Source organism: Impatiens glandulifera, chromosome 1, assembly GCF_907164915.1.
Source record: "Impatiens glandulifera chromosome 1, dImpGla2.1, whole genome shotgun sequence".
Lineage (NCBI taxonomy): Eukaryota > Viridiplantae > Streptophyta > Magnoliopsida > Ericales > Balsaminaceae > Impatiens > Impatiens glandulifera.
The window spans coordinates 27,644,721-27,669,265 of record NC_061862.1 but is presented as its reverse complement, the minus strand read 5'-3'; the positions used below and the strand labels follow the sequence as shown (position 1 = coordinate 27,669,265).

General features: G+C 32.2%; 2 protein-coding genes across 2 annotated transcripts; one reads left to right on the top strand and one right to left on the bottom strand.

Annotated features, from left to right (window-relative positions):
• The first annotated feature begins 20,808 nt into the window (after positions 1-20,808).
• LOC124922248 (stemmadenine O-acetyltransferase-like) lies at positions 20,809-22,188 on the top strand. Its single transcript, XM_047462984.1, has one exon. The coding sequence runs from the start codon at positions 20,809-20,811 to the stop codon at positions 22,186-22,188; it is 1,380 nt and encodes a 459-aa protein (XP_047318940.1).
• A 70-nt stretch (positions 22,189-22,258) lies between these two features.
• Positions 22,259-23,817, bottom strand: LOC124921899 (UDP-glucose iridoid glucosyltransferase-like). Its single transcript, XM_047462599.1, has one exon. The coding sequence runs from the start codon at positions 23,774-23,776 to the stop codon at positions 22,349-22,351; it is 1,428 nt and encodes a 475-aa protein (XP_047318555.1). The 5' UTR covers positions 23,777-23,817; the 3' UTR covers positions 22,259-22,348.
• Between the last annotated feature and the right edge of the window lie 728 nt (positions 23,818-24,545).

Genomic DNA, 24,545 nt, shown 5'->3' with positions numbered 1-24,545 from the left:
TAATGGAAATATGGAAATAGTGGATCCAAATGAGTATAGCCGTATCATCGTGTGTCTCAGATGCTTGACGCACACTCAATCCGATATCTCTTATGTAGTTGACATAGTTAGTCGGTACATGGAGTAACTTACCACTCTACACCAACAGACAATAAAACACATTATTCCTTACGTGAAGGGAACGACGAGCTATGCGATTCAGTTAAGAAGAGGACGAGAAGTTGAAGAACTCATTGGTTTTATTGACAGCGACTTAGCCGGTGACGCAAACGACATAAAAAGTACTAGAGGGATGGTGTTTTATCTCAATGAGAATCTAATCACCTGACAATCTCAGAAGCAGCGAACTGTTAATTTATATTAATGTGAGGCGGAATTTATGGCAACTACTACAGCGTTGTGCTAAGGACTTTGACTGAGAAACTTGTTGAGCGAGGTGCTCGGATGCGAGCAAAGGCCGGTAACCCTCTATGTTGACAACAAGTCCGCAACAGCATTAATGAAGAACCCAATGTTTCATGGACACAACAAACACATCGACACTCGGTTCCATTTCATCCGTGAATGTTTCGAGAACCGACATATCGTTGTAGAGTTTGTAAGCACTAGAGAGCAACGTGCATACATTCTCACCAAGGCCATCAAGAGTCAAATTCGCGGAGATGCGAGAGCTGCTCGGCGTGAAGAATCTCGAACAAAATCAAGCTTATGGGAGAGATTGTGAGTTTAAGCATTGATTGTCAGAAAATTGAAAGTTGTTGGCCTTTATTGTCTTTTATGCAATTATGACTTATTTAATTATTAATGGGCTTGGGCTTGTATGTATAAGTAATTTAGGTTTCTAGGCTAATTACTACTTTATAAGGGTTGTTTGTAAAGGTTGATATACAATACTTAAGTCTCTTAAAAAAATTTCATCTTCAACAAATCTTATTGTCCTTCCTCTATTTTCTAGAGTTTCATTTTTTTATAATTGTTCTTAGAAGATCCAATAATCATAACCAACATTTGGTATCAGAGCAAATATTTACTATCAGAACATTGATATCGAAGCAAACCTCACTAGCTTTTATGATGAGGAGCCATAATTAATGTTTGCTGAGAGAGTGACAAATGCTTTTCTCGGAGACGATGAGACAAAACTTGAAGATTTCGTGCAAGAACCGTCCATGGAGGAACCAAAAGTGGTGTTGCTCATTGAAGAGAAAATCATGGAGAAACTCCTCGCAAGTGGCGATGAGTGTAATCACACCGATGTGTGGTACCTTGACAATAGAGCTAGGGGTGTTCAATATTTGGTTTGAACTGAATATCCGACCGAATTCGAATTCACCGAGTTCGAATAAACCGAATTCGAATAAACCGAATTCAAATTTCATTTTCGGTTTTTGAATCTATATCCAAACCAATTCGAATTCAAATATGGTTTTCGAATTGGTTTTTGAGTTTGGGTTTCAACTCAAAAACCAAACCGAAAACCGAATTCATTGTTTATTATTTATTCTTCCAAACTTAGCTTTAGAAAAAGTTCAAAATAATCAAATTAGAATATTTTGAATTCAAAATTTAATAATAAAAGGAAAAAAAGCACTAGTGGTCTAGTGGTAGAATAGTACCCTGCCACGGTATAGACCCGGGTTCAATTCTTGGCTGGTGCAATTGATTTTAAGTTATGCTAGTTCTCATTTATTCCAGAAAATAAAAAAATGGAATTCGGTTCAGTTTTCGAATTTTCTAAAAAAATAAAAATTCGAATAAACAGAATCGATGAACTCGAATAACCAAAAAACTGAACCGATAAACACCCCTAAATGGAGCAAGCAACCATATGACGGACCATCGAGAGAAGCTCAATGAGCTCGGCGAGAAAATTACTAGAAATGTGAAGTTGGAAGACGAATGAAAGACACACATGTTTCTTGATCCAGCTTGTGAGAAAATCCGTGTGAGTAAAGATCTCGTGTTCGAGGAGGAGAAAAAGTGAGAGTGGTACAACAACAACAACAACAAGCTCGTACAAAATTCTGTGGAGTTCAGAATCCTACGAGATGTTTATGTGGAGGCACAACTAGTAGAGATGGATCGTGATGAATTTTTGTTTCTCACCACCGACGAGTCAAGAACATATCACGAGGTGGTAGCTGGTAGCTGAAGAGTCGTGGTATGAGTCCATGAAGAAAGAGCTCGAGTCCATCAAGAAAAACAAGACATGAGAGCTTACTAACTTACCACCCAGTCACAAGGCCATCGGGTTAAAGTGGGTTTTCAAGTTGAAAAGAGACAACGAAGACAACATGCTCAAACACAAAGTGAGATTGGTAGCGAAAGACTACATGCAAAAGCAAGGCGTTGAATTTGAGGAGACATTTGCACTTGACACAATCAAGTTAATTCTTGCTATCGCAACTCACCGTGGATGAGAGATTCACCACTTGGATGTCAAATCAACATTTTTCAATGGTGATATCGAAGAATAAGTCTATATTTCTCAACCTGAAGGCTTCATCGTCAAAAATAAAGAGCACAAGGTGTACAAGTTATACAAGACTCTCTATGGACTACGTCAAACACCAAGGGCGTTGAACACTTATCTCAACAAGAGAATGATGAGTCTTGACTTCATGAAATGTTATCAAGAGCAAGTTGTGTACACGAGAAATCATGGAGAAGAAGTATTCATTGTTGGAGTATATGTCGTCGACTTGATCATGACAGGATCAAGCAGCAAGGGCGTTGAGGAGTTCAAAACCAGATGATGAAGGAGTTTGAAATGAGTGATCCTGGGCTACTCTTGTACTGCATTGGTATCGAGGTGGACCAAAAGAAAAATAGAATCAAGATGAAGCAGACAACTTATGTGAAGAAGGTGTTGAAATAGTTTGCAATGGAGGATTGTAACTCGAGCAAGTATCCGATGGAAGAAAAGTTGCTGCTCGGAAAGGATGTGGAATGAAGCTTAGTGGATCCGAAGGAGTATATGTGCATCGTTGGGTGTCTCAGGTACTTGACGCACACTCGACCCAATATCTCTTATGCAGTTGCCATAGTGAGTCGATACATGGAGTATCCTACAACTTTACATCAACAAACATTAAAACACATTCTTCGTTACATGAAGGGAATGATGAACTATGAGATTCAGTTAAGAAGAGGACGAGAAGTTGAAGAACTCGTTAGTTTTACTGACATCGACTTAGCCGGTGACACAGGCGATAGAAAAGGATTGGAGCTATCAGGTCAAACCACCCTTCAGGTTGTTCAGAGTCGTCCAATGCGTGAGCCAACTCTTCAAATTCATCTGTCTATCCTTAATTGAGTCGAAAGCTTGTCTATTGAGCCATCTCAGGCAGTTGTGTTCTCCTCCAAGAGGGATGAACTGTTAGAGAAAGGACTCGGGGCGAAGGCGAAGAAGAATACACCACCGCCATATATATATATTTTTTTATTTAAGGGAGACTTGCTTTGTAAGAATTTTGGGATACCCATATAATTAAGTGAATATATATGGTTATCAACTATAATAAGTCAAAAATTGTGTGGTTTAATTGTGAAATAATGACTTTGACTTAAGGGCATAATTTATCCACAATAAATATTGTGGATACTATATGCATATCTTTTAATTTGATGAGGGGCCAAATTAAAAGTTAGCAAAAATCATTATAACTAACTAGTCCGTTATGGTCCCCATTTGTAGAGAAAAAGACATAGAAAGAGAGAAAGAGAAAGAGAAAATATATCTTCTTCCAAAAAAAACTCTTTGTATCCCCATCAATAGAGAGGTTAAAGAACTAAGGAAACTCTACAAGTGAAAGATCATACCATTTATCAAGTTATGGCTAAGGATTCAGGTATGCTTCTGCTATTCAATTTATTTTGTATATTCAACCAAGAACAGTGAATTTTATAGTTTCATAAGAATTAGAAACATATATAAGGGGATTTTGAAGGTTCATGAACATAGCTTTAAAATGTTTTAACATGCTCTAGACAAGAATTAGTGTTGAGAGTGATGATAGTGGGCGTGGTGACATTGGATGTTTTGGCCACGAATGGGAGAATCTCTAGCCAATGCGGTGCGAGAAGGATGTCCAAGTCTTTGAATCTGAATGGATCGAGCCTAGACACTAATATCACTTGTTGAGAAAACTTATATTCGATCCCTACTTGATTGAAAACTTATGAGCAAATAAAACACAAATAAAAATAGAATTATATAACACAATGAACACATGATATGTTACTTGAAAAACTCCTCAACTTAAGGAATAAATCACAAAACTTTACGCCTAAATCAAGCTTCACTATAATCAAATGTTTGGTATATACAATCAAGGTATAACAACCTTTAATAGCACAAAAGAACTATAAGGGCATAACCAAAAAGATACAAACTTTTTGGTCCCAAATGAGTAAAATAAAACTCAAACTAGGTAGAAACTTTAAGTCACAGAAAATCAAACTTCGAGACGTCCAAACCTTGATCCGACCATTAAAAATTGCAGATGATTGAGTTACTAACCTCTTGACATAATTTCAGCTCAACCAAACTCCGTTTAAATCTCTAATCGTCAGTTTGTTTAGTATTGTCAGACTAGGCGAAAATTTGTTATATTTTCTTTCTCTATCTCTCTTCTTATTTTAACTATTAGATATATAACCTAACCATTTAAAATATTGTATTATCCTTAATGAATTTAAAGTGAACTTGAACTACTTTAGGGCCTTTTTCAAAACTGGGAGTCCAAACAAAAAACCAACAAATTCATCATCGATTTCCCGACCCAAGCAGTCGAGCAAGAGCGACTCGATCTTGTTGTTGATCTTATTGTCGATAGCAAAATGGAAGTCCATTAATGATCTGAAAGAGCTGCCAACGTTAGAGCCAGAAAAGTCGACGGGGAGATGTATGAAGGAGAAGTCGGGGTGAGAAGAAGGGGTCAAGAGGGGTGCATTCGGCGTGAGCAAGTGTAATAGAAAAACTTTTTTCATGAAGGATGGAAGCTAGTAAAAACATAGGGTTTATGTAGGTCTCGTCACAAGATAAAGCAACCTATGCAATTGTATAGGGCTCCCACTTTTTAAGGGCCCCAAAAATTTTAAATTTTTCAAAAATATAGTATTATTAATTATTTAATTAATTAATAAATATATATTATAAATTAATTAATATATTTATGTATATATTTTAAGAGTAAATGACATAATGTTTAATTTATGTTTAATCAAAAATATAGTATTATTAATTATTAAATTAATTAATAAATATATATTATAAATCAATTAATATATTTATGTATATATTTTAAGAGTAAATGGCATAATGTTTAATTTATATTTTTAGAGTAATAATAGAGAAAGTTATATAATTAATTAAATAATAAAATATATAAATATATATGTTTTAAAATATATATTATATTTTCTAGAGTAATAAAAAAGATAATAAATGTCCTTTGGTAGAGTAATAAAAAGATAAACGTGTGGTTCTACTTAATTAGAAAAAAATAATAAATTAATCAAATAAAATATTATTGAAACAATTTGTTAATGTAACCCAAAAAAGCTTTCGTGCGAGAGGAGTGTATCTAGAGAGGTCGAACTTCGATAATTTCAACATTGGTTGCCGTGTTAGGAATCATTTTTAAAAATAAAATATTACTTTAAGAGATTTTGAATGATTCTTGAGAGCTTTTGAAATTAATTAAACATAATTAATTTGAGGTTCAAATTTGAATAATCCAGAAATTTAAATAATCAAATCACAATTTGATTTTTCAAAAAATTCGTTCTTTAAATTAATTAAAAATAATTAATTTAAAAGATTATTTATTTAAAGACAGAGTCGCCAATTAATTTTCGAAAATCAATAAAAAGACTTGTGTGTACAAACGTAACTTAGACAGAGTTTCATTTTGGTTCCAATTTGTGGATACTCGAGAAATGACTTTTGCGTTATATCTTCTGTACCCGTTTAAAACGATCTCTACTTTATAAATTTGGTTTTTGAAAATCGGTTGTATAACGTTTTAGTTTTAACCAAGTATTCTACTGGTCCTAGGCATACATATGTTTTAGCGTTATTTAAAATATTGTAACAACAATATTTAAATGTTGGTATCTATTTCAGTTGATGACTAAGGAGGAAAATATCTGAAGAACATCAGTCATTTAGAGGCATTAGAGTTTAAACATAAATTCTAAATGATCTTTTGTCAAAATATAATTTGTGGAAATATCCCAAAAATATTTTGAAATCATTTTCTAATTTTTTGAGATTTTTAGAAAATGGTTGGGGTTCCAAAATTACAAAAATAATTTTAGATTTTGAAAATGGGAACCAAACGGGCCTTAGAACCGGTGTCCTAGGCCTTGAGTTCATTTTTATCGGTTGAGGCTTGGGACCCTTAGTTAGACCCATCAGTCCTAGCTGAAAAGCCTCGGTCGAGGTGCTAAGGACTATCGATCATTGGCTATAATTCTTGGTCGGGTGTTCGAATTCTCGGTCGGACGACTCGGTCCTAGGTGGAAATCATTGGTCATGGGTTTGAGAATTCTCGGTCGGGTTCGAGATTCCTTGGTCCTAGGTTTGATTTCTCTATCGGATGTAAAAATCATCGGTCAGACCTCTTGGTCCTAGCTGAAGAACATTGGTCGGACCACTCGATCCTAGTCAATATTCGGTCATACGCCTTAGTCTTGGGTTAGAATTTTTCGGTCGGACCGCTCGGTCCTCAAGAACATAAAAATTGCAGGTTTTGCAATTTGATAGAAGCTTGGATTCTTCATTCATAGGGCCTGGGTAGCTTCACAAAGCTACCATGAATATTTAGAACATCATCCCAAGACATCAATCAACATGGGTGGTGATCAATTCATTCTAAACAGTTTGTAGCCAAAAAACAGGTTTTTGGTTTTAAAGTTGTTTTGAAGTGTAAGGAACTAGTTAATAGATTCCTTATACTTGATTGGTACCAAAATATGAACACTGGTTGTTCAGTTTGACCAATTCAAGAACTCAAAATTTTCCATTTATTTAAAAATTTTGATTTTGATCAAACATGATTGAGAATGATCAAACATGATCCAAATAGTTGCCCAACATCATTAGAATCGTGTTGGAAAGATTTCTGAGCAACTGTTCTTGAGAATTGACCCAAGAACAGCAAACCCGATTTTTGAAAATTTTAAATTCAAATTTGCGTTCTTCTATTTAAGATCGATTAATTGATTCTAACATAAACAGAAAGCTTGGAAATGATCCTATGATCGATTTCCAATCATAAAATCTAACAACCTGGCAGCATACAAACTTTTGAAAACTGAAACATAAAAACTTCAAATTCAAACTAGAAGGATGAATTAAAGAGTGATTGGAACCTTACCAAGTATTGGAGAACACTCATTGGACCTTAGTGAAGCTTTGGGGATGCTTAGATCCAAACTTTAAGGCCTGATACAAAATTTTGAAAAATCTAGAAGCTTGAAACTTTAATGACAAATTTTCTGTAATTTTTTATTTGAAGTTAGAGATGGATTCTCTTGGATTCGGAATTGTTGAGGGACGCCATTTATAGCTTCCCGAAGTCAGTTTGAGGGTTCAAGTGGATCGAATTAGCCAAAAGCCATTACTGGCATTTTGGTTGTTCTTGGATCAACTTGCCGGTATAAGCATGATCACTGCCTATTGATGTAGGGGAAATTATCACCAAAGTAGGGTGAACATTTTACGTTTAGAATTAGTCAAAATGGTGGACTAACGGTTGAGTTCTATCTTTGAAAAATCAAAGATTGAATTCGATCTTATTCCCACGGCGATCGCGACGAAGAAGATGATTGGGGCGTGAAACGACGTCACTTCGGGTGAGGACGGGATGCGGAGCGGTCCATTAGCGTTATGTCAGCGTTTTGGTCGTTACATTACATTCTGGCTAACGGAGCTAACACTCAGTTAGTTGGTTCGCTGTTTCGCGGGCGCACGCTCCTTCCGTTGTAGCGGGTTACGCGGGCGCGTCTGGGGCGTTGAATGCAATTCTAGCGTCTTTCTAATGGACCCGATTTCGACTGTAGCAATAAATCTATATTTCGGCTACACCCGATTACATAGTTATTTTTATTTTAAAACTTAAAGGTTTATTGGAATTGATTTCTCTTTCATCCTTTTGACTTTAATTTTGATCTTTTAAAATACATAAAATATTAAAATAAATATGACAAATATTTTTGCCAATTTATTTTATTTTATTTTGTATATTTTTGGGTTAAATAAATAATTTTTGGGGATAAAATGGGTACCACATTTCATTCTAAATTATTTATTTTAATCCATTAATTTTTTTTAAAATTATTTTAAGATAAAATGAGTATAATATTTATCCCAAATTATTTTTTTTTTGTTTGGCCATTTTTCTTAATTAATAAGATTTCAATTATTAAAATAATTAATTTAATTAATTGTTTAATTATGTTTTTGATTTTGGGATAAATTATTTTGATTTTATTTATTTGAAAATAAATTAAAATAATTATTTAATATTATAAATTGGATAGATACATTTTTAGTGCTTACAATTGAGATTATGTTTTGAGAAAGAAAATTGAAAAAAAAAATTAAAAAAATTAATATTGAAATTGTTTTAAAATTAATTAAAAATATTAATATTTGTAATATCTGAAAAGAATGAACAACTTTTGATATTTATATTTCTATTTACTAAATTTGGTAATGTTTCCTCTTTCATTTAATATTTTCATATTGAAGTGGCAAAAATAAAGTCAATTTTCCTTTTAAAATAATAATAATAATTTATTGTTTTAACCTTCCTCTATGAGAGGAACATGTAGGATTTGAGAGCTCTCCTCATTAAAAAGAGTGATTTTTAGGTGGGGATGTAAATGAGCCGAGCCGAGCATAACAATATTATGCTCGAGCTCGGCTTGAGCTCGTTTCGAGCTTTTACAATCGAGTTCGAGCTCGGCTCGTATAGATTTATTTGAGCTCACGAATCGCTCCTGTTCGGCTCGTTTAAAACTCGTTTAGAAAGCTCGTTTAAAGCTCGTTAAGAGCTCGTTTAAAGCTCGTTTATAAATTGAATAATGAAATGAATGCAACATTAAAATTATAATTATAAATATACTTTTCAAATGATAAAAGTAACAAATTAGTGGAAGTAAACCTTCAAAACTATAACACTAGCCAATAACATAATTACATAAAGCATTTTTCTTTAGTTTTAGAATACTTCTAAAAAGGCCATAACACAAAAATATTATCAAAAGTATTTTGCTATCATCCAATATGATAGAGCATTTTGCTTTAGTTACAGTATAATTCAAAAAAGGCAAAAACACTGCATATTATCAAAAGCATTTTGCTCTCCTCCAGCAACATCTTACCATTATAGATTGCTATCACAAAATCAACATACCTACATCATATATAACACATCATTAACATTCATTATTTTCATTTCATAATATAATTACCAAATAAAAAAAATACTTAACACTAGAGAAGTCACAACCATTGACTGCAAGGCTTTAAGTCAAATTAATCTCTTTTATTACAAGTTTTTTTTGAAGATAATTGCAATTGTCTTGCAATTTCACTAAATATACTAATTCGGGACTCTGAAGATGATATATGTTTTACACTATCACGCACATTTGAAATTATATCTTGAATCTCTGAAATGCCATCTTGTACTAAGAGATTCAAGATATGTGCACAACAACTTACATGGAACAATTTTCTATAACATTATCAGGTTCAGTCACCTTATCAGGTTCAGTCACCTCCTTGTTTTGAGAAGCTTCAGTGTTATTAATTTCATTTGGTTGAACTTGAACTTCTTCATAGTTGGTGTTGTACTCAATTTCTGAAATACAGAGTATAGTATTGTAGAATATTCATTAGAATATTTTAATACACAACATAATCAACAGATTCCAAAAAAGAGAATTCTTCAAACTATAAAATAAAACCATTTCAATAGTTCTATAAAAGAGAATTCTGAAATAACATATATATATATATACTCATTAAATAGTTCTATAAAAGAAACTGAAGAAAAGACACATACAAATATACTAATAAGATACAAATATACTAATAAGATGGACGTTTATCCACCAAAACAATTAATAATATCATATTTAAATAAAAACACATTAGGTCTTGTTAACAAAACAAAAGACTAAAAAAACAGAAAGAATAAGTATGAAATCAACAAAACAAGGGTGTCTACTTTTTTAGTTTAAGCATATAAAACAAATCACTGAGGTTTAATGTAAAAACAATTTCAGATAGAGACTTAAACCTAGAAAAACCTCTCAAGTTTGGGTGTTGCAAGTGGCCCGAATGAGCCTCTCACCAGTCACCAGTCACCACCTCTTTGTTGTCTAGCGTTAGGCTGAAACTCCCTACATCTGAAACACTTTGAAACATCACTAGCTAACCCTAACAAATATACTAATTAAGAAATAAAACCTAAAATAATATTTAAAGTTTTTGTTTTTCACAAAACATAACTGGTCTTATAAAATATGAAATCTCACCTCTAAGATGATTCGTAACCACTGATTTCCACTTTCCACTAATGCTTAGACGAGAGAACTTGGCGAAAGAGAGAAAGAAAAGAGCGTTGAAACCTTGGTGTGCTGCAACCTTATAGACCGACGACCTTGGCTAGACGGTAGAGTGAGAGAGATGAGAGACTTGGCTAGACGAAAGAGAGAAATATGAGAGACTAAAGACTAACTATCGAGATCCTTCTACAGAGTTCTAAAGAGTTCTCTTACAGAACAAAAAAAAGAATTTTAAAAATATCTATTTATTAATCCTAAGTTTAATTATAGCTTTATAGGTTATTATTATATTAATATAAATATAATCATGTAATAATATTAATTATTATAATATATATTTATATATTACTATTTTTTTTAATAATTTACAAATTATATTTAAACAATATTATAATCGAACGTGTTCGTGAGCCTATAAACGAACTTGTTCGCGAGCTTATAAGCGAGCCTATAAACGAACATGTTCGTGAGTTTACGAGCCGAATATCGAGAAGTTCAAGCTCGGCTCGTTTAAATTTTCGAGCTTTTAAACGAGCTTGAGTTCGGCTCGTTAAGACTAACGAACGAGCTCGAACGAACTTTTTGTCGAGCCGAGATTCGAATAGCTCGCGAGTAGCTCGGTTCATTTACATCCCTAATTTTAGGTAAACCTCTTTAATAACTAAAAACCTATTAATCAAACAAGACCTTACTTCATTAATTAATATATTTTTATTTTATTTTATAAATTATAAATATAAAAAGACAATATAATCAATCAATCAATTAAAAAGTTAAATTTATTTTTTAAATAATTATTTTAACCAAAATCTATTAAAGACTTCAAATAACTCTAATCAAATAATCACATCACATGGTCTAATTTAAATTATTTAATTTATTAATTAAAATATATACTTTTATTTTAATAATACATATAGATCCTAAAACCTCAAAATCAAAGAAGCCTGCATTCCAGGGTTAAGTTGACTTATTTTTTAATTATTGTCTGAGAATCTCGTAGAATTAATAAAAATATAATAATTTTAAATAAAAAATATTTTAATATTTTAATTAATAAATATAGTGATTTGATGATAGAGAAAATAAGTGAAAGATATAATTTGGATTATTTAAATAACTAAACCTAACCAGAAGAAGATGTAATTAACCAAAAAAAACAAAAAAAAAAAAACAAGTAAGACAATATTACAAATATGATAACTCATAAGTTTAAAATAATTGAGTATAAATGAAAAAATGAGTAAATATAACATTTTATTTAAACCGTATTTATATTGTATTTTACAACAAAGAATTGGTTTTTAAAGTTAGTTGAGATTGTATTATTTTTTAATTTTGGTAATGACAAATAATTAGTAATTTTTTTGAATTATTATTTCGATTTGTTTCGAATAATTTGAACTCAAATATTAATTAGCTAAACACATAAGATTTTTGTTAATTTGTTTTTATATCAAACATTATTTAATTACCCTCATCGTTAAAATAACTCAATAAGTTTATTAAAATATTAAATACCTTATATTTTCTAAAATAATAAATTATTAATATCATCTTTTTACTAAATATAAATAATTCAATATTTAATTAAATAATCACTAAAGAACAAGTTATAAGTTAAGATTAATTTGAAAATTAATCAACTAACTGAATTATTATTATTATATATATTAATTATAAATACAATACTTAAATTAGGATTAATTACATAAACAGAAAGCTTGGAAATGATCCTATGATCGATTTCCAATCATAAAATCTAACAACCTGGCAGCATACAAACTTTTGAAAACCGAAACATAAAAACTTCAAATTCAAACTAGAAGGATGAATTAAAGAGTGATTGAAACCTTACCAAGTATTGGAGAACACTCATTGGACCTTAGTGAAGCTTTGGGGATGCTTAGATCCAAACTTTAAGGCCTGATACAAAATTTTGAAAAATCTAGAAGCTTGAAACTTTAATGACAAATTTTCTGTAATTTTTTATTTGAAGTTAGAGATGGACTCTCTTGGATTCGGAATTGTTGAGGGACGCCATTTATAACTTCCCGAAGTCAGTTTGAGGGTTCAAGTGGATCGAATTAGCCAAAAGCCATTATTGGCATTTTGGTTGTTCTTGGATCAACTTGCCGGTATAAGCATGATCACTGCCTATTGATGTAGGGGAAATTATCACCAAAGTAGGGTGAACATTTTACGTTTAGAATTAGTCAAAATGGTGGACTAACGGTTGAGTTCTATCTTTGAAAAATCAAAGATTGAATTCGATCTTATTCCCACGGCGATCGCGACGAAGAAGATGATTGGGGCGTGAAACGACGTCACTTCGGGTGAGGACGGGATGCGGAGCGGTCCATTAGCGTTATGTCAGCGTTTTGGTCGTTACATTACATTCTGGCTAACGGAGCTAACACTCGGTTAGTTGGTTCGCTGTTTCGCGGGCGCATGCTCCTTCCGTTGTAGCGGGTTACGCGGGCGCGTCTGGGGCGTTGAATGCAATTCTAGCGTCTTTCTAATGGACCCGATTTCGACTGTAGCAATAAATCTATATTTCGGCTACACCCGATTACATAGTTATTTTTATTTTAAAACTTAAAGGTTTATTGGAATTGATTTCTCTTTCATCCTTTTGACTTTAATTTTGATCTTTTAAAATACATAAAATATTAAAATAAATATGACAAATATTTTTGCCAATTTATTTTATTTTATTTTGTATATTTTTGGGTTAAATAAATAATTTTTGGGGATAAAATGGGTACCACATTTCATTCTAAATTATTTATTTTAATCCATTAATTTTTTTTAAAATTATTTTAAGATAAAATGAGTATAATATTTATCCCAAATTATTTTTTTTTTGTTTGGCCATTTTTCTTAATTAATAAGATTTCAATTATTAAAATAATTAATTTAATTAATTGTTTAATTATGTTTTTGATTTTGGGATAAATTATTTTGATTTTATTTATTTGAAAATAAATTAAAATAATTATTTAATATTATAAATTGGATAGATACATTTTTAGTGCTTACAATTGAGATTATGTTTTGAGAAAGAAAATTGAAAAAAAAAAATTAAAAAAATTAATATTGAAATTGTTTTAAAATTAATTAAAAATATTAATATTTGTAATATCTGAAAAGAATGAACAACTTTTGATATTTATATTTCTATTTACTAAATTTGGTAATGTTTCCTCTTTCATTTAATATTTTCATATTGAAGTGGCAAAAATAAAGTCAATTTTCCTTTTAAAAAAATAATAATAATTTATTGTTTTAACCTTCCTCTATGAGAGGAACATGTAGGATTTGAGAGCTCTCCTCATTAAAAAGAGTGATTTTTAGGTGGGGATGTAAATGAGCCGAGCCGAGCATAACAATATTATGCTCGAGCTCGGCTTGAGCTCGTTTCGAGCTTTTACAATCGAGTTCGAGCTCGGCTCGTATGGATTTATTTGAGCTCACGAATCGCTCCTGTTCGGCTCGTTTAAAACTCGTTTAGAAAGCTCGTTTAAAGCTCGTTTATAAATTGAACAATGAAATGAATGCAACATTAAAATTATAATTATAAATATACTTTTCAAATGATAAAAGTAACAAATTAGTGGAAGTAAACCTTCAAAACTATAACACTAGCCAATAACATAATTACATAAAGCATTTTGCTTTAATTTTAGAATACTTCTAAAAAGGCCATAACACAAAAATATTATCAAAAGTATTTTGCTATCATCCAATATGATAGAGCATTTTGCTTTAGTTACAGTATAATTCAAAAAAGGCAAAAACACTGCATATTATCAAAAGCATTTTGCTCTCCTCCAGCAACATCTTACCATTATAGATTGCTATCACAAAATCAACATACCTACATCATATATAACACATCATTAACATTCATTATTTTCATTTCATAATATAATTACCAAATAAAAAAAATACTTAACACTAGAGAAGTCACAACCATTGACTGCAAGACTTTAAGTCAAATTAATCTCTTTTATTACAAGTTTTTTTTGAAGATAATTGCAATTGTCTTGCAATTTCACTAAATATACTAATTCGAGACTCTGAAGCTGATATATGTTTTACACTATCACGCACATTTGAAATTATATCTTGAATCTCTGAAATGCCATCTTGTACTAAGAGATTCAAGATATGTGCACAACAACTTACATGGAACAATTTTCTATAACATTATCAGGTTCAGTCACCTTATCAGGTTCAGTCACCTCCTTGTTTTGAGAAGCTTCAGTGTTATTAATTTCATTTGGTTGAACTTGAACTTCTTCATAGTTGGTGTTGTACTCAATTTCTGAAATATAGAGTATAGTATTGTAGAATATTCATTAGAATATTTTAATACACAACATAATCAACAGATTCCAAAAAAGAGAATTCTTCAAACTATAAAATAAAACCATTTCAATAGTTCTATAAAAGAGAATTCTGAAATAACATATATATATACTCATTAAATAGTTCTATAAAAGAAACTGAAGAAAAGACACATACAAATATACTAATAAGATACAAATATACTAATAAGATGGACGTTTATCCACCAAAACAATTAATAATATCATATTTAAATAAAAACACATTAGGTCTAGTTAACAAAACAAAAGACTAAAAAAACAGAAAGAATAAGTATGAAATCAACAAAACAAGGGTGTCTACTTTTTTAGTTTAAGCATATAAAACAAATCACTGAGGTTTAATGTAAAAACAATTTCAGATAGAGACTTAAACCTAGAAAAACCTCTCAAGTTTGGGTGTTGCAAGTGGCCCGGATGAGCCTCTCACCAGTCACCAGTCACCACCTCTTTGTTGTCTAGCCTTAGGCTGTAACTCCCTACATCTGAAACACTTTGAAACCTCACTAGCTAACCTTAACAAATATACTAATTAAGAAATAAAACCTAAAATAATATTTAAAGTTTTTGTTTTTCACAAAACTTAACTGGTCTTATAAAATATGAAATCTCACCTCTAAGATGATTCGTAACCACTGATTTCCACTTTCCACTAATGCTTAGACGAGAGAACTTGGCGAAAGAGAGAAAGAAAAGAGCGTTGAAACCTTGGTGTGCTGCAACCTTATAGACCGACGACCTTGGCTAGACGGTAGAGTGAGAGAGATGAGAGACTTGGCTAGACGAAAGAGAGAAATATGAGAGACTAAAGACTAACTATCGAGATCCTTCTACAGAGTTCTAAAGAGTTCTCTTACAGAACAAAAAAAAGAATTTTAAAAATATCTATTTATTAATCCTAAGTTTAATTATAGCTTTATAGGTTATTATTATATTAATATAAATATAATCATGTAATAATATTAATTATTATAATATATATTTATATATTACTATTTTTTTTAATAATTTACAAATTATATTTAAACAATATTATAATCGAACGTGTTCGTGAGCTTATAAACGAACTTGTTCGCGAGCTTATAAGCGAGCCTATAAACGAACATGTTCGTGAGTTTACGAGCCAAATATCGAGAAGTTCAAGCTCGGCTCGTTTAAATTTTCGAGCTTTTAAACGAGCTTGAGTTCGGCTCGTTAAGACTAACGAACGAGCTCGAACGAACTTTTTGTCGAGCCGAGATTCGAATAGCTCGCGAGTAGCTCGGTTCATTTACATCCCTAATTTTAGGTAAACCTCTTTAATAACTAAAAACCTATTAATCAAACAAGACCTTACTTCATTAATTAATATATTTTTATTTTATTTTATTTTATAAATTATAAATATAAAAAGACAATATAATCAATCAATCAATTAAAAAGTTAAATTTATTTTTTAAATAATTATTTTAACCAAAATCTATTAAAGACTTCAAATAACTCTAATCAAATAATCACATCACATGGTCTAATTTAAATTATTTAATTTATTAATTAAAATATATACTTTTATTTTAATAATACATATAGATCCTAAAACCTCAAAATCAAAGAAGCCTGCATTCCAGGGTTAAGTTGACTTATTTTTTAATTATTGTCTGAGAATCTCGTAGAATTAATAAAAATATAATAATTTTAAATAAAAAATATTTTAATATTTTAATTAATAAATGTAATGATTTGATGATAGAGAAAATAAGTGAAAGATGTAGTTAAAACCTCACAATCAAAGAAGCCTAGATTAGAGGGTTAAGTTGACTTATTGTTTGAGAATCTCGTAGAATAAAATAAAAATATAATAATTTTAAATAAAAAATATTTTAATATTTTAATTAATAAATATAGTGATTTGATGAGAGAGAAAATAAATGAAAGATATAATTTGGATTATTTAAATAACTAAACCTAACCAGAAGAAGATGTAATTAACCAAAAAAACAAAAAAAAAACAAGTAAGACAATATTACAAATATGATAACTCATAAGTTTAAAATAATTGAGTATAAATGGAAAAATGAGTAAATATAACATTTTATTCAAACCGTATTTATATTGTATTTTACAACAAAGAATTGATTTTTAAAGTTAGTTGAGATTGTATTATTTTTTAATTTTGGTAATGACAAATAATTAGTAATTTTTTTGAATTATTATTTCGATTTGTTTCGAATAATTTGAACTCAAATATTAATTAGCTAAACACATAGGATTTTTGTTAATTTGTTTTTATATCAAACATTATTTAATTACCCTCATCGTTAAAATAACTCAATAAGTTTATTAAAATATTAAATACCTTATATTTTCTAAAATAATAAATTATTAATATCATCTTTTTACTAAATATAAATAATTCAATATTTAATTAAATAATCACTAAAGAACAAGTTATAAGTTAAGATTAATTTGAAAATTAATCAACTAACTGAATTATTATTATTATATATATTAATTATAAATACAATACTTAAATTAGGATTAAGCGTGTTTCACTATCTATCGAGTTAGTTTGAAACTTTTGAAACATAAGCCTATTATAAGTTAGCATGGAAAACTAACTTAGTTTGAAACTTTTGAAACATAAGCCTATTATAAGTTAGCATGGAAAACTAAATGCTGATTGGAGATCTAAATAACTAAGTTTAATAGAATAATCTAATTGTTCTTGAAGTTAAGATTTTTGATGATCTTAATGAAACTAGCATTTAGCCAGTGTATTTGCACGATTAATAATATAAATCTAGCATTTTTAATTTTATTTTTAACTGTTTTAAATTTAAAGGTGGGTTAACCACAATCCGACCCAAGTATCCAAATTAACCATAGCTCTCGACCCGGCAATCCGGACACTTTAAAAATTAAGCATCATTATATATATAGATTAGTTAGTTAAAAAGTTGAACTTATATTAATATTAAAACGTCCCGCGTTTATCAAATTTGGTGTTGAATTTAAAATATAAAGTCTTTGTAGCCTAGTTGGTTAAAGAGTTGTTCTTGTTTTGTTATGTTGCAAGTTCGAAACATACCTCTAATATTTTTTATTTTATTTTTAACCGTTTTTAAATTTAAAGGCGGGTCAACCCACAATCCGACCCAAGTATCATAATTAACCACAGCTCTCAACCCGGCAATTCGGACACTTTAAAAATTAAGCATCATTATATATATAGATTAGTTAGTTAAAAAGTTGAACTTATATTAATATTAAAACGTTCCGCGTTTATCAAATTTGGTATTGAATTTAAAATATAAAGTCTTTGTAGCCTAGTTGGTTAAAGAGTTCTATTTGTTTTGTTAGGTTGCAAGTTCGAAACATACCTCTAGCATTTTTAATTTTATTTTTAACCGTTTTTAAATTTAAAGGCGGGTCAACCCACAATTCGACCCAAGTATCCAAATTAACCACAGCTCTCGACCCGGCAATCCGGACACTTTAAAAATTAAGCATCATTATATATATAGATTAGTTAGTTAAAAAGTTGAACTTATATTAATATTAAAACGTCACGCGTTTATCAAATTTGGTGTTGAATTTAAAATATAAAGTCTTTGTAGCCTAGTTGGTTAAAGAGTTCTATTTGTTTTGTTAGGTTGCAAATCAAAACATACCTCTAGCATTTTTAATTTTATTTTTAACCGTTTTTAAATTTAAAGGCGGGTCAACCCACAATCCGACCCAAGTATCCAAATTAACCACAACTCTCGACCCGGCAATCCAGACACTTTAAAAATTAAGCATCATTATATATATATATATATATAGATTAGTTAGTTAAAAAGTTGAACTTATATTATTATTAAAACGTCCCGCGTTTATCAAATTTGGTGTTGAATTTAAAATATAAAGTCTTTGTAGCTTAGTTGGTTAAAGAGTTGTTTTTTTTTGTTATGTTGCAAGTTCGAAACATACCTCTAGCATTTTTAATTTTATTTTTAACCGTTTTTAAATTTAAAGGCGGGTCAACCCACAATCCGACCCAAGTATCCAAATTAACCACAGCTCTCAACCCGGCAATCCGGACACTTTAAAAATTAAGCATCATTATATATATATATATATTAGTTAGTTAAAAAGTTGAACTTATATTAATATTAAAACGTCCCGCGTTTATCAAATTTGGTGTTGAATTTAAAATATAAAGTCTTTGTAGCCTAGTTGGTTAAAGAGTTGTACTTGTTTTGTTAGGTTGCAAGTTCGAAACATACCTCTAGCATTTTTAATTTTATTTTTAACCGTTTTTAAATTTAAAGGCGGGTCAACCCACAATCCGACCCAAGTATCCAAATTAACCACAGTTCTCGACCCGGCAATCCGGACACTTTAAAAATTAAGCATCATTATATATATATATAGATTAGTTAGTTAAAAAGTTGAACTTATATTAATATTAAAACGTCCCGCGTTTATCAAATTTGGTGTTGAATTTAAAATATAAAGTCTTTGTAGCCTAGTTGGTTAAAGAGTTGTACTTGCTTTGTTAGGTTGCAAGTTCGAAACATACCTCTAGTATTTTTAATTTTATTTTTAACCGTTTTTAAATTTAAAGGCGGGTCAACCCACAATTCGACCCAAGTATCCAAATTAACCACATCTCTCGACCCGGTAATCCGGACACTTTAAAAATTAAGCATCATTATATATATATAGATAATATATATTTTGACGATAATAAACAAATTGTTTTTAATGATTATTTGTGAGCAAATAAATCACTTATTTGAGAAAGAAATTTGGCCGATTTGAATGATTTGCACGACTTAATTCTATATCTTCTCACAGAACCAGACGCATATTCTATAAACAAAACGGACACAATCACGAAAGTTTAACATTTATAAATAAGAATTCGATGCTAAAATGTGTAACTATCTACCAAAAAAACATAATAATTCAATGACATCGAGTCTACTCATCCGTTAATAAATAATAAAGTTATATATGATTTCATAATGGAGATCCAAAGATTTAGATTCAACTTTAAACCTTTCACTAAATTTAGGTTTTTTAGTTTATTTGGGTTAAAGTGACAAAAAAACCTATATGAAATATGAATAAATTTATTTGGGTAGAATGAGTTTTGGGACATTTAAGTCTCTACTATTCTTAAAAATTACGGAACATGCCACTGAGTAATAGGGTTTAATAATTTAAAATTTAAAAAATTGGTAAAGATAAAATGATATTTTAAATAAATGAAAGATTGAAAATATTGAAAGAATGGAAAGAAGGAGAGAAAAAAAAACAAATTTAATTTAAAAAAAAAAAAAACAAATAGGACAGCCATAGTTGACTCCACATGTCTTAACAAAAATAAAATAAACAAGCTCCAATGTACAATAAAACATTAAGTAACTTATAAGCTAACTAGCTAAGTGACAAATAGATCTAGGAAGTTTTTCAGTTTTGGAATATTCGAAATCTTTCTGATTGGGATAGATAAGGTGTTAGTATTACTCAGAATTCTTTCTCAAACATTTTCGCACTTGAATCGTTTCAAGAATTTGTAAGGGTTTACGAAGAATAGAAAGTAATATTAATCCATAACCGGATTTCTATCGAACCGATTTTTAGAAGTTGTCATCAATAGTTAAATCCCGTCTCTATTGATTACACCGATTCTATCCTAACTTATAAGTTAACTAGCTAAGTGACAAATAGATTTAGGAAGTTTTCAGTTTTGGAATATTCGAATTCTTCTTTTTGTTGGGATAGATAAGGTGTTAGTATTACTCACAATTCTCAATTTGAATCACTGTTTTTTCTTCTTCTTCTTCGACAACATACGATGATGGAAGTAGTGGTGAAGTCAAGTGAGGCTATCAAGCCATCATCGCCGACCCCATCCCACCTTGGCCGTCACTACCGTTCCTTCATTGACCAAACCAATCCCAAGTTATTCATGCCCACCATTTATTACTACCCACCGCCACCGCCAAATAACATGAACAACGATCCCATCGCCGCAAACGCCGAAAGAATTGACAGTCTCAAACGATCCCTCGCGGATGTGCTCACCTCTTTCTATCCCTTTGCAGGCCGCGCCACCGATCCCTCCTTCATTGACTGCAACGATTCCGGCGTCGTGTTTACTCAAGCTGTAGTAATCGACCACCGCTGCATTACAGACGTCATCGCCGAAAAAAATGCCCAACAACTCAGTCCATTGTTGCCTTTCTCAACGGAGATCACCGGGGCCGGCGTCCATGACGACGAGAGGCTCTTGGGCGTTCAAGCCAACATCTTCAAGTGCGGTGGCTTGGCCTTGGGCGTTAGTTGGTCCCACAACATCTGCGATGCTTTTTGTTTTATCAATTTCATAAACTCGTGGGCGAGATTGGCACGCGGAGAAGAGATAACACCTCCGACCACCATTTCCGCTTCTATATTCCCACCCTTAGACAACCTATCAATGTTCGGAACCAACAACAACTCCTCCTCCTCCGATATTAATGATATTGATGAAACCAACAAAAACAGAGCTAATGAAGAAAACAACAAGAATGAAGGCAGGAAGGTGGTTGTGACCACCAAGGTTTTCCGATTCAGTGGCGCATCCATATCTTCACTAAAAGACAAGTATTCTGAGCAAGGCCGACCCGAACTGATCCCTACCAGTGCGGAGGCACTATCAACATTCATATGGACCCGGTTCTACGAAAGCAGGAAAAAACAGAGTAGAAGATACTTTATAACTCAAATGGTGAATCTCCGGAACAAGGCCGACCCGGGTTTGAAGCTAGATTCGTGCATCGGGAACGTTTGTCAATTTGTGGTGGTGCATCCGGACTTAGAGCTAGTGGATGGATCTTCGGGTTACGGCATTGTGAGGAGGATGAGGGCGGCGATAAGGAAGTTCGACGTCGAGTACCTAAAGAAGCTAGAGAAAGGTGACGCGAGCTTGTTTTTTGAAGGGTTGGTAGATCCTTTCGAAGAAGGAACTTCGATGTTCATGTTCAGCTGCATGAATAGGTTCCCATATTATGATGCGGACTTCGGGTGGGGAAGGCCCATTTGGGTTAGCTATGGTCACTTTGATTTCAGCAATTTTGCATTTATGATTCCAACGGAGTCTGGAGATGGAGTTGACGTATGGCTTAATATGAATGAAGATGATATGAAGGAGCTTCAACTCGATCAACAATTCATCAACACCCTTCTTCTTTCCTAATTATACTCATGTTTATGCTTCCTTCTACTCGTGTTTTCTATGATTAATAATAATGATAATAAATATTTGGTTGGAAATTAAAAGCATACAAATTTATTCATAATAAGCAAACATCAAGATATGTTAAGAGAAAAAACATGATATGATTGGATTAGGAAAACTAATTAGGCTGCTGTAGTGACAAGATGAATTGGACAAAAGAATCCAAATCATTGTAAGAAGATCCTCCTTTGACAATCGAGGATTCAATTTTCGACTTCATATCTCCAGCCTTCTTCCTCATCTCCTCCCCTAATTTACCACTCATCACCTTCTTGATCGCCGCCTCTATCTCCCCCCTCTCCAACGCCTTCCGATTCCCGCCGCCCAATTCCAGACCCGCCCCCCAAACGGCGCTAACATACCTCGCATTCACCCATTGATCTCCAAAACCCGGCCTGCAAATCATCGGCACCCCTTCGCCCATACTCTCCACAGTCGAGCTCCAACCGCAATGACTCAAGAACCCTCCAACCGCCTTGTGCGCCAGCACCTCCTTTTGCGGTGCCCATTCTACAACCATCCCTCTTTCCTCTTCCAAAATCACTCGTTTCACTTTCTCCGGTAACCGTTCAATCACGGCCGCAGTCGTTCCAGCCTCTCCCTGTAACAAATCGGGTCGAACCACCCACAAGAAGGGTTGTTCGGAGTCGGCCAGCGCGTGAGCCAGCTCTTTAAATTCATCTGTTTCTATCCTGACCAGACTCCCCATACTGATGTAGATAACAGAGTCGGGAGCTTGTCTGTCGAGCCACTTCAGGCAGTCGGTGTTCTCCTCCAAGAGGGATGAACTGGCGGAGGCAGAAGGAGCAAGTTTGAAGAGAGGTCCCGGGGCGAAGACGGGTATAGCACCACCGCCGCCGCATTTCTTTTTGATTTCTTCAAGGGAGGCTTGCTCTAGACAAGAGCCAGTGTTGAGAATGACGGCGGCGGCCGTGGTGACATTGGATGTTTTGGCGACGAATGGTAGCATCTCTTGCACATGCGGAGCGAGAAGGATGTCCAAGTCTTTGAATCTGAGTGGATCAAGCCCAGGCGCTATTTCGTCTCCAAACCCATCTGGAATTGGGATGTAAGATTGAAGATCTGGTAAATTAAGATGAACCCGTAAGCAGGTAGCGCTGCTGGTATGCAGGGAAACACTTGGAATGCCAAGACGATGTGCGGCTGATTCGACGTTGCAGAAGATGGTGTCGTAAATGATGCATGCAATCTTCTCGGCGCCGGATTCATCATCGATTTCCCGACCCAAGCGGTCGAGCAGGAGCGACTCGATCTTGGTGTTGATAGCGGAATGGAAGTTTAGGAATGATCCGAAAGAGATGCCGACGTCAGGGCCGGAGAATCCGTCGGGGAGAGGTATGAAGGAGAAGTGCGGGTGAGAAGTAGGGTCAATAGGGGTGAATTCGGCGTGGGCCAGTGTAATAGAGAAACCCTTTTCATGGAGAATGGAAGCTAGCAAGAACATTGGGTTTATGTGACCTTGGAATACCCATGGAACTAACACTATCCTCAGCTTTTGCTTTCTTTTCTCTCCTCCTTCCTCCATCACACACTCTCTAAACTCATTGATCTGCAGCAAGTTCTCAAATTGTGTATTTACAGGATCAGATCTAGATGTGCGATCAATCGGGTGTGTATGTATTCAGATTTCAGAGTCGGTTGATCTTGTTTTTATTTATTTATTTAAAAATAAAATAAGATAAAATAAATTTATTTTATTTTAATAAAATTAAATATAAAAAAACTAATTAAAAACTCAAATAAATTATTTTTATACACACTCAACTAACTGTCATCAAATAAGTTAAATATATATATATATATGAGAAATAATTAGGTGAGAGAATTTGGTGAGGGAATGACTTGTCATAATCTTATTTGCTGAAAAAATTAAATAATTTCTCTCTTTTCTTCCACTTTTACATTTTCCAATCGAAGGTGATACCAAGTCATTCCCTCACAAAATTCTCTCACAAAATTCTCTAACTCTATCGCTCCTCATATATATATATAATTTTATTAAATCACTATATTCTAATGATGAATTAAAATAGATATTATTATTTTAAACATACATATAAATCTTAAAAATCCAAAATTAAAAAGTTTAAAGGACTGTTTTTTCTCTCTCCATGTCAAGTTCTTATTTTCTAATATATTAAAGGGTTAAGTTCTTATTTTCTAATTATTGTTTATGAATCCAGTACAAATGATTTATTAAACATATTTATTTAATATTTAAAATCTAAATTTAAGAGTTAATAAGAGAAAGTTTAACATATAATATTTCAACTCAATATTTATTATCTTTATGA

Excerpts from the sequence above, each read along its gene's own strand:
- LOC124922248 (XM_047462984.1), top strand. The coding sequence starts at position 20,809 with ATGGAAGTAGTGGTGAAGTCAAGTGAGGCTATCAAGCCATCATCGCCG.
- LOC124921899 (XM_047462599.1), bottom strand. The coding sequence starts at position 23,776 with ATGGAGGAAGGAGGAGAGAAAAGAAAGCAAAAGCTGAGGATAGTGTTA.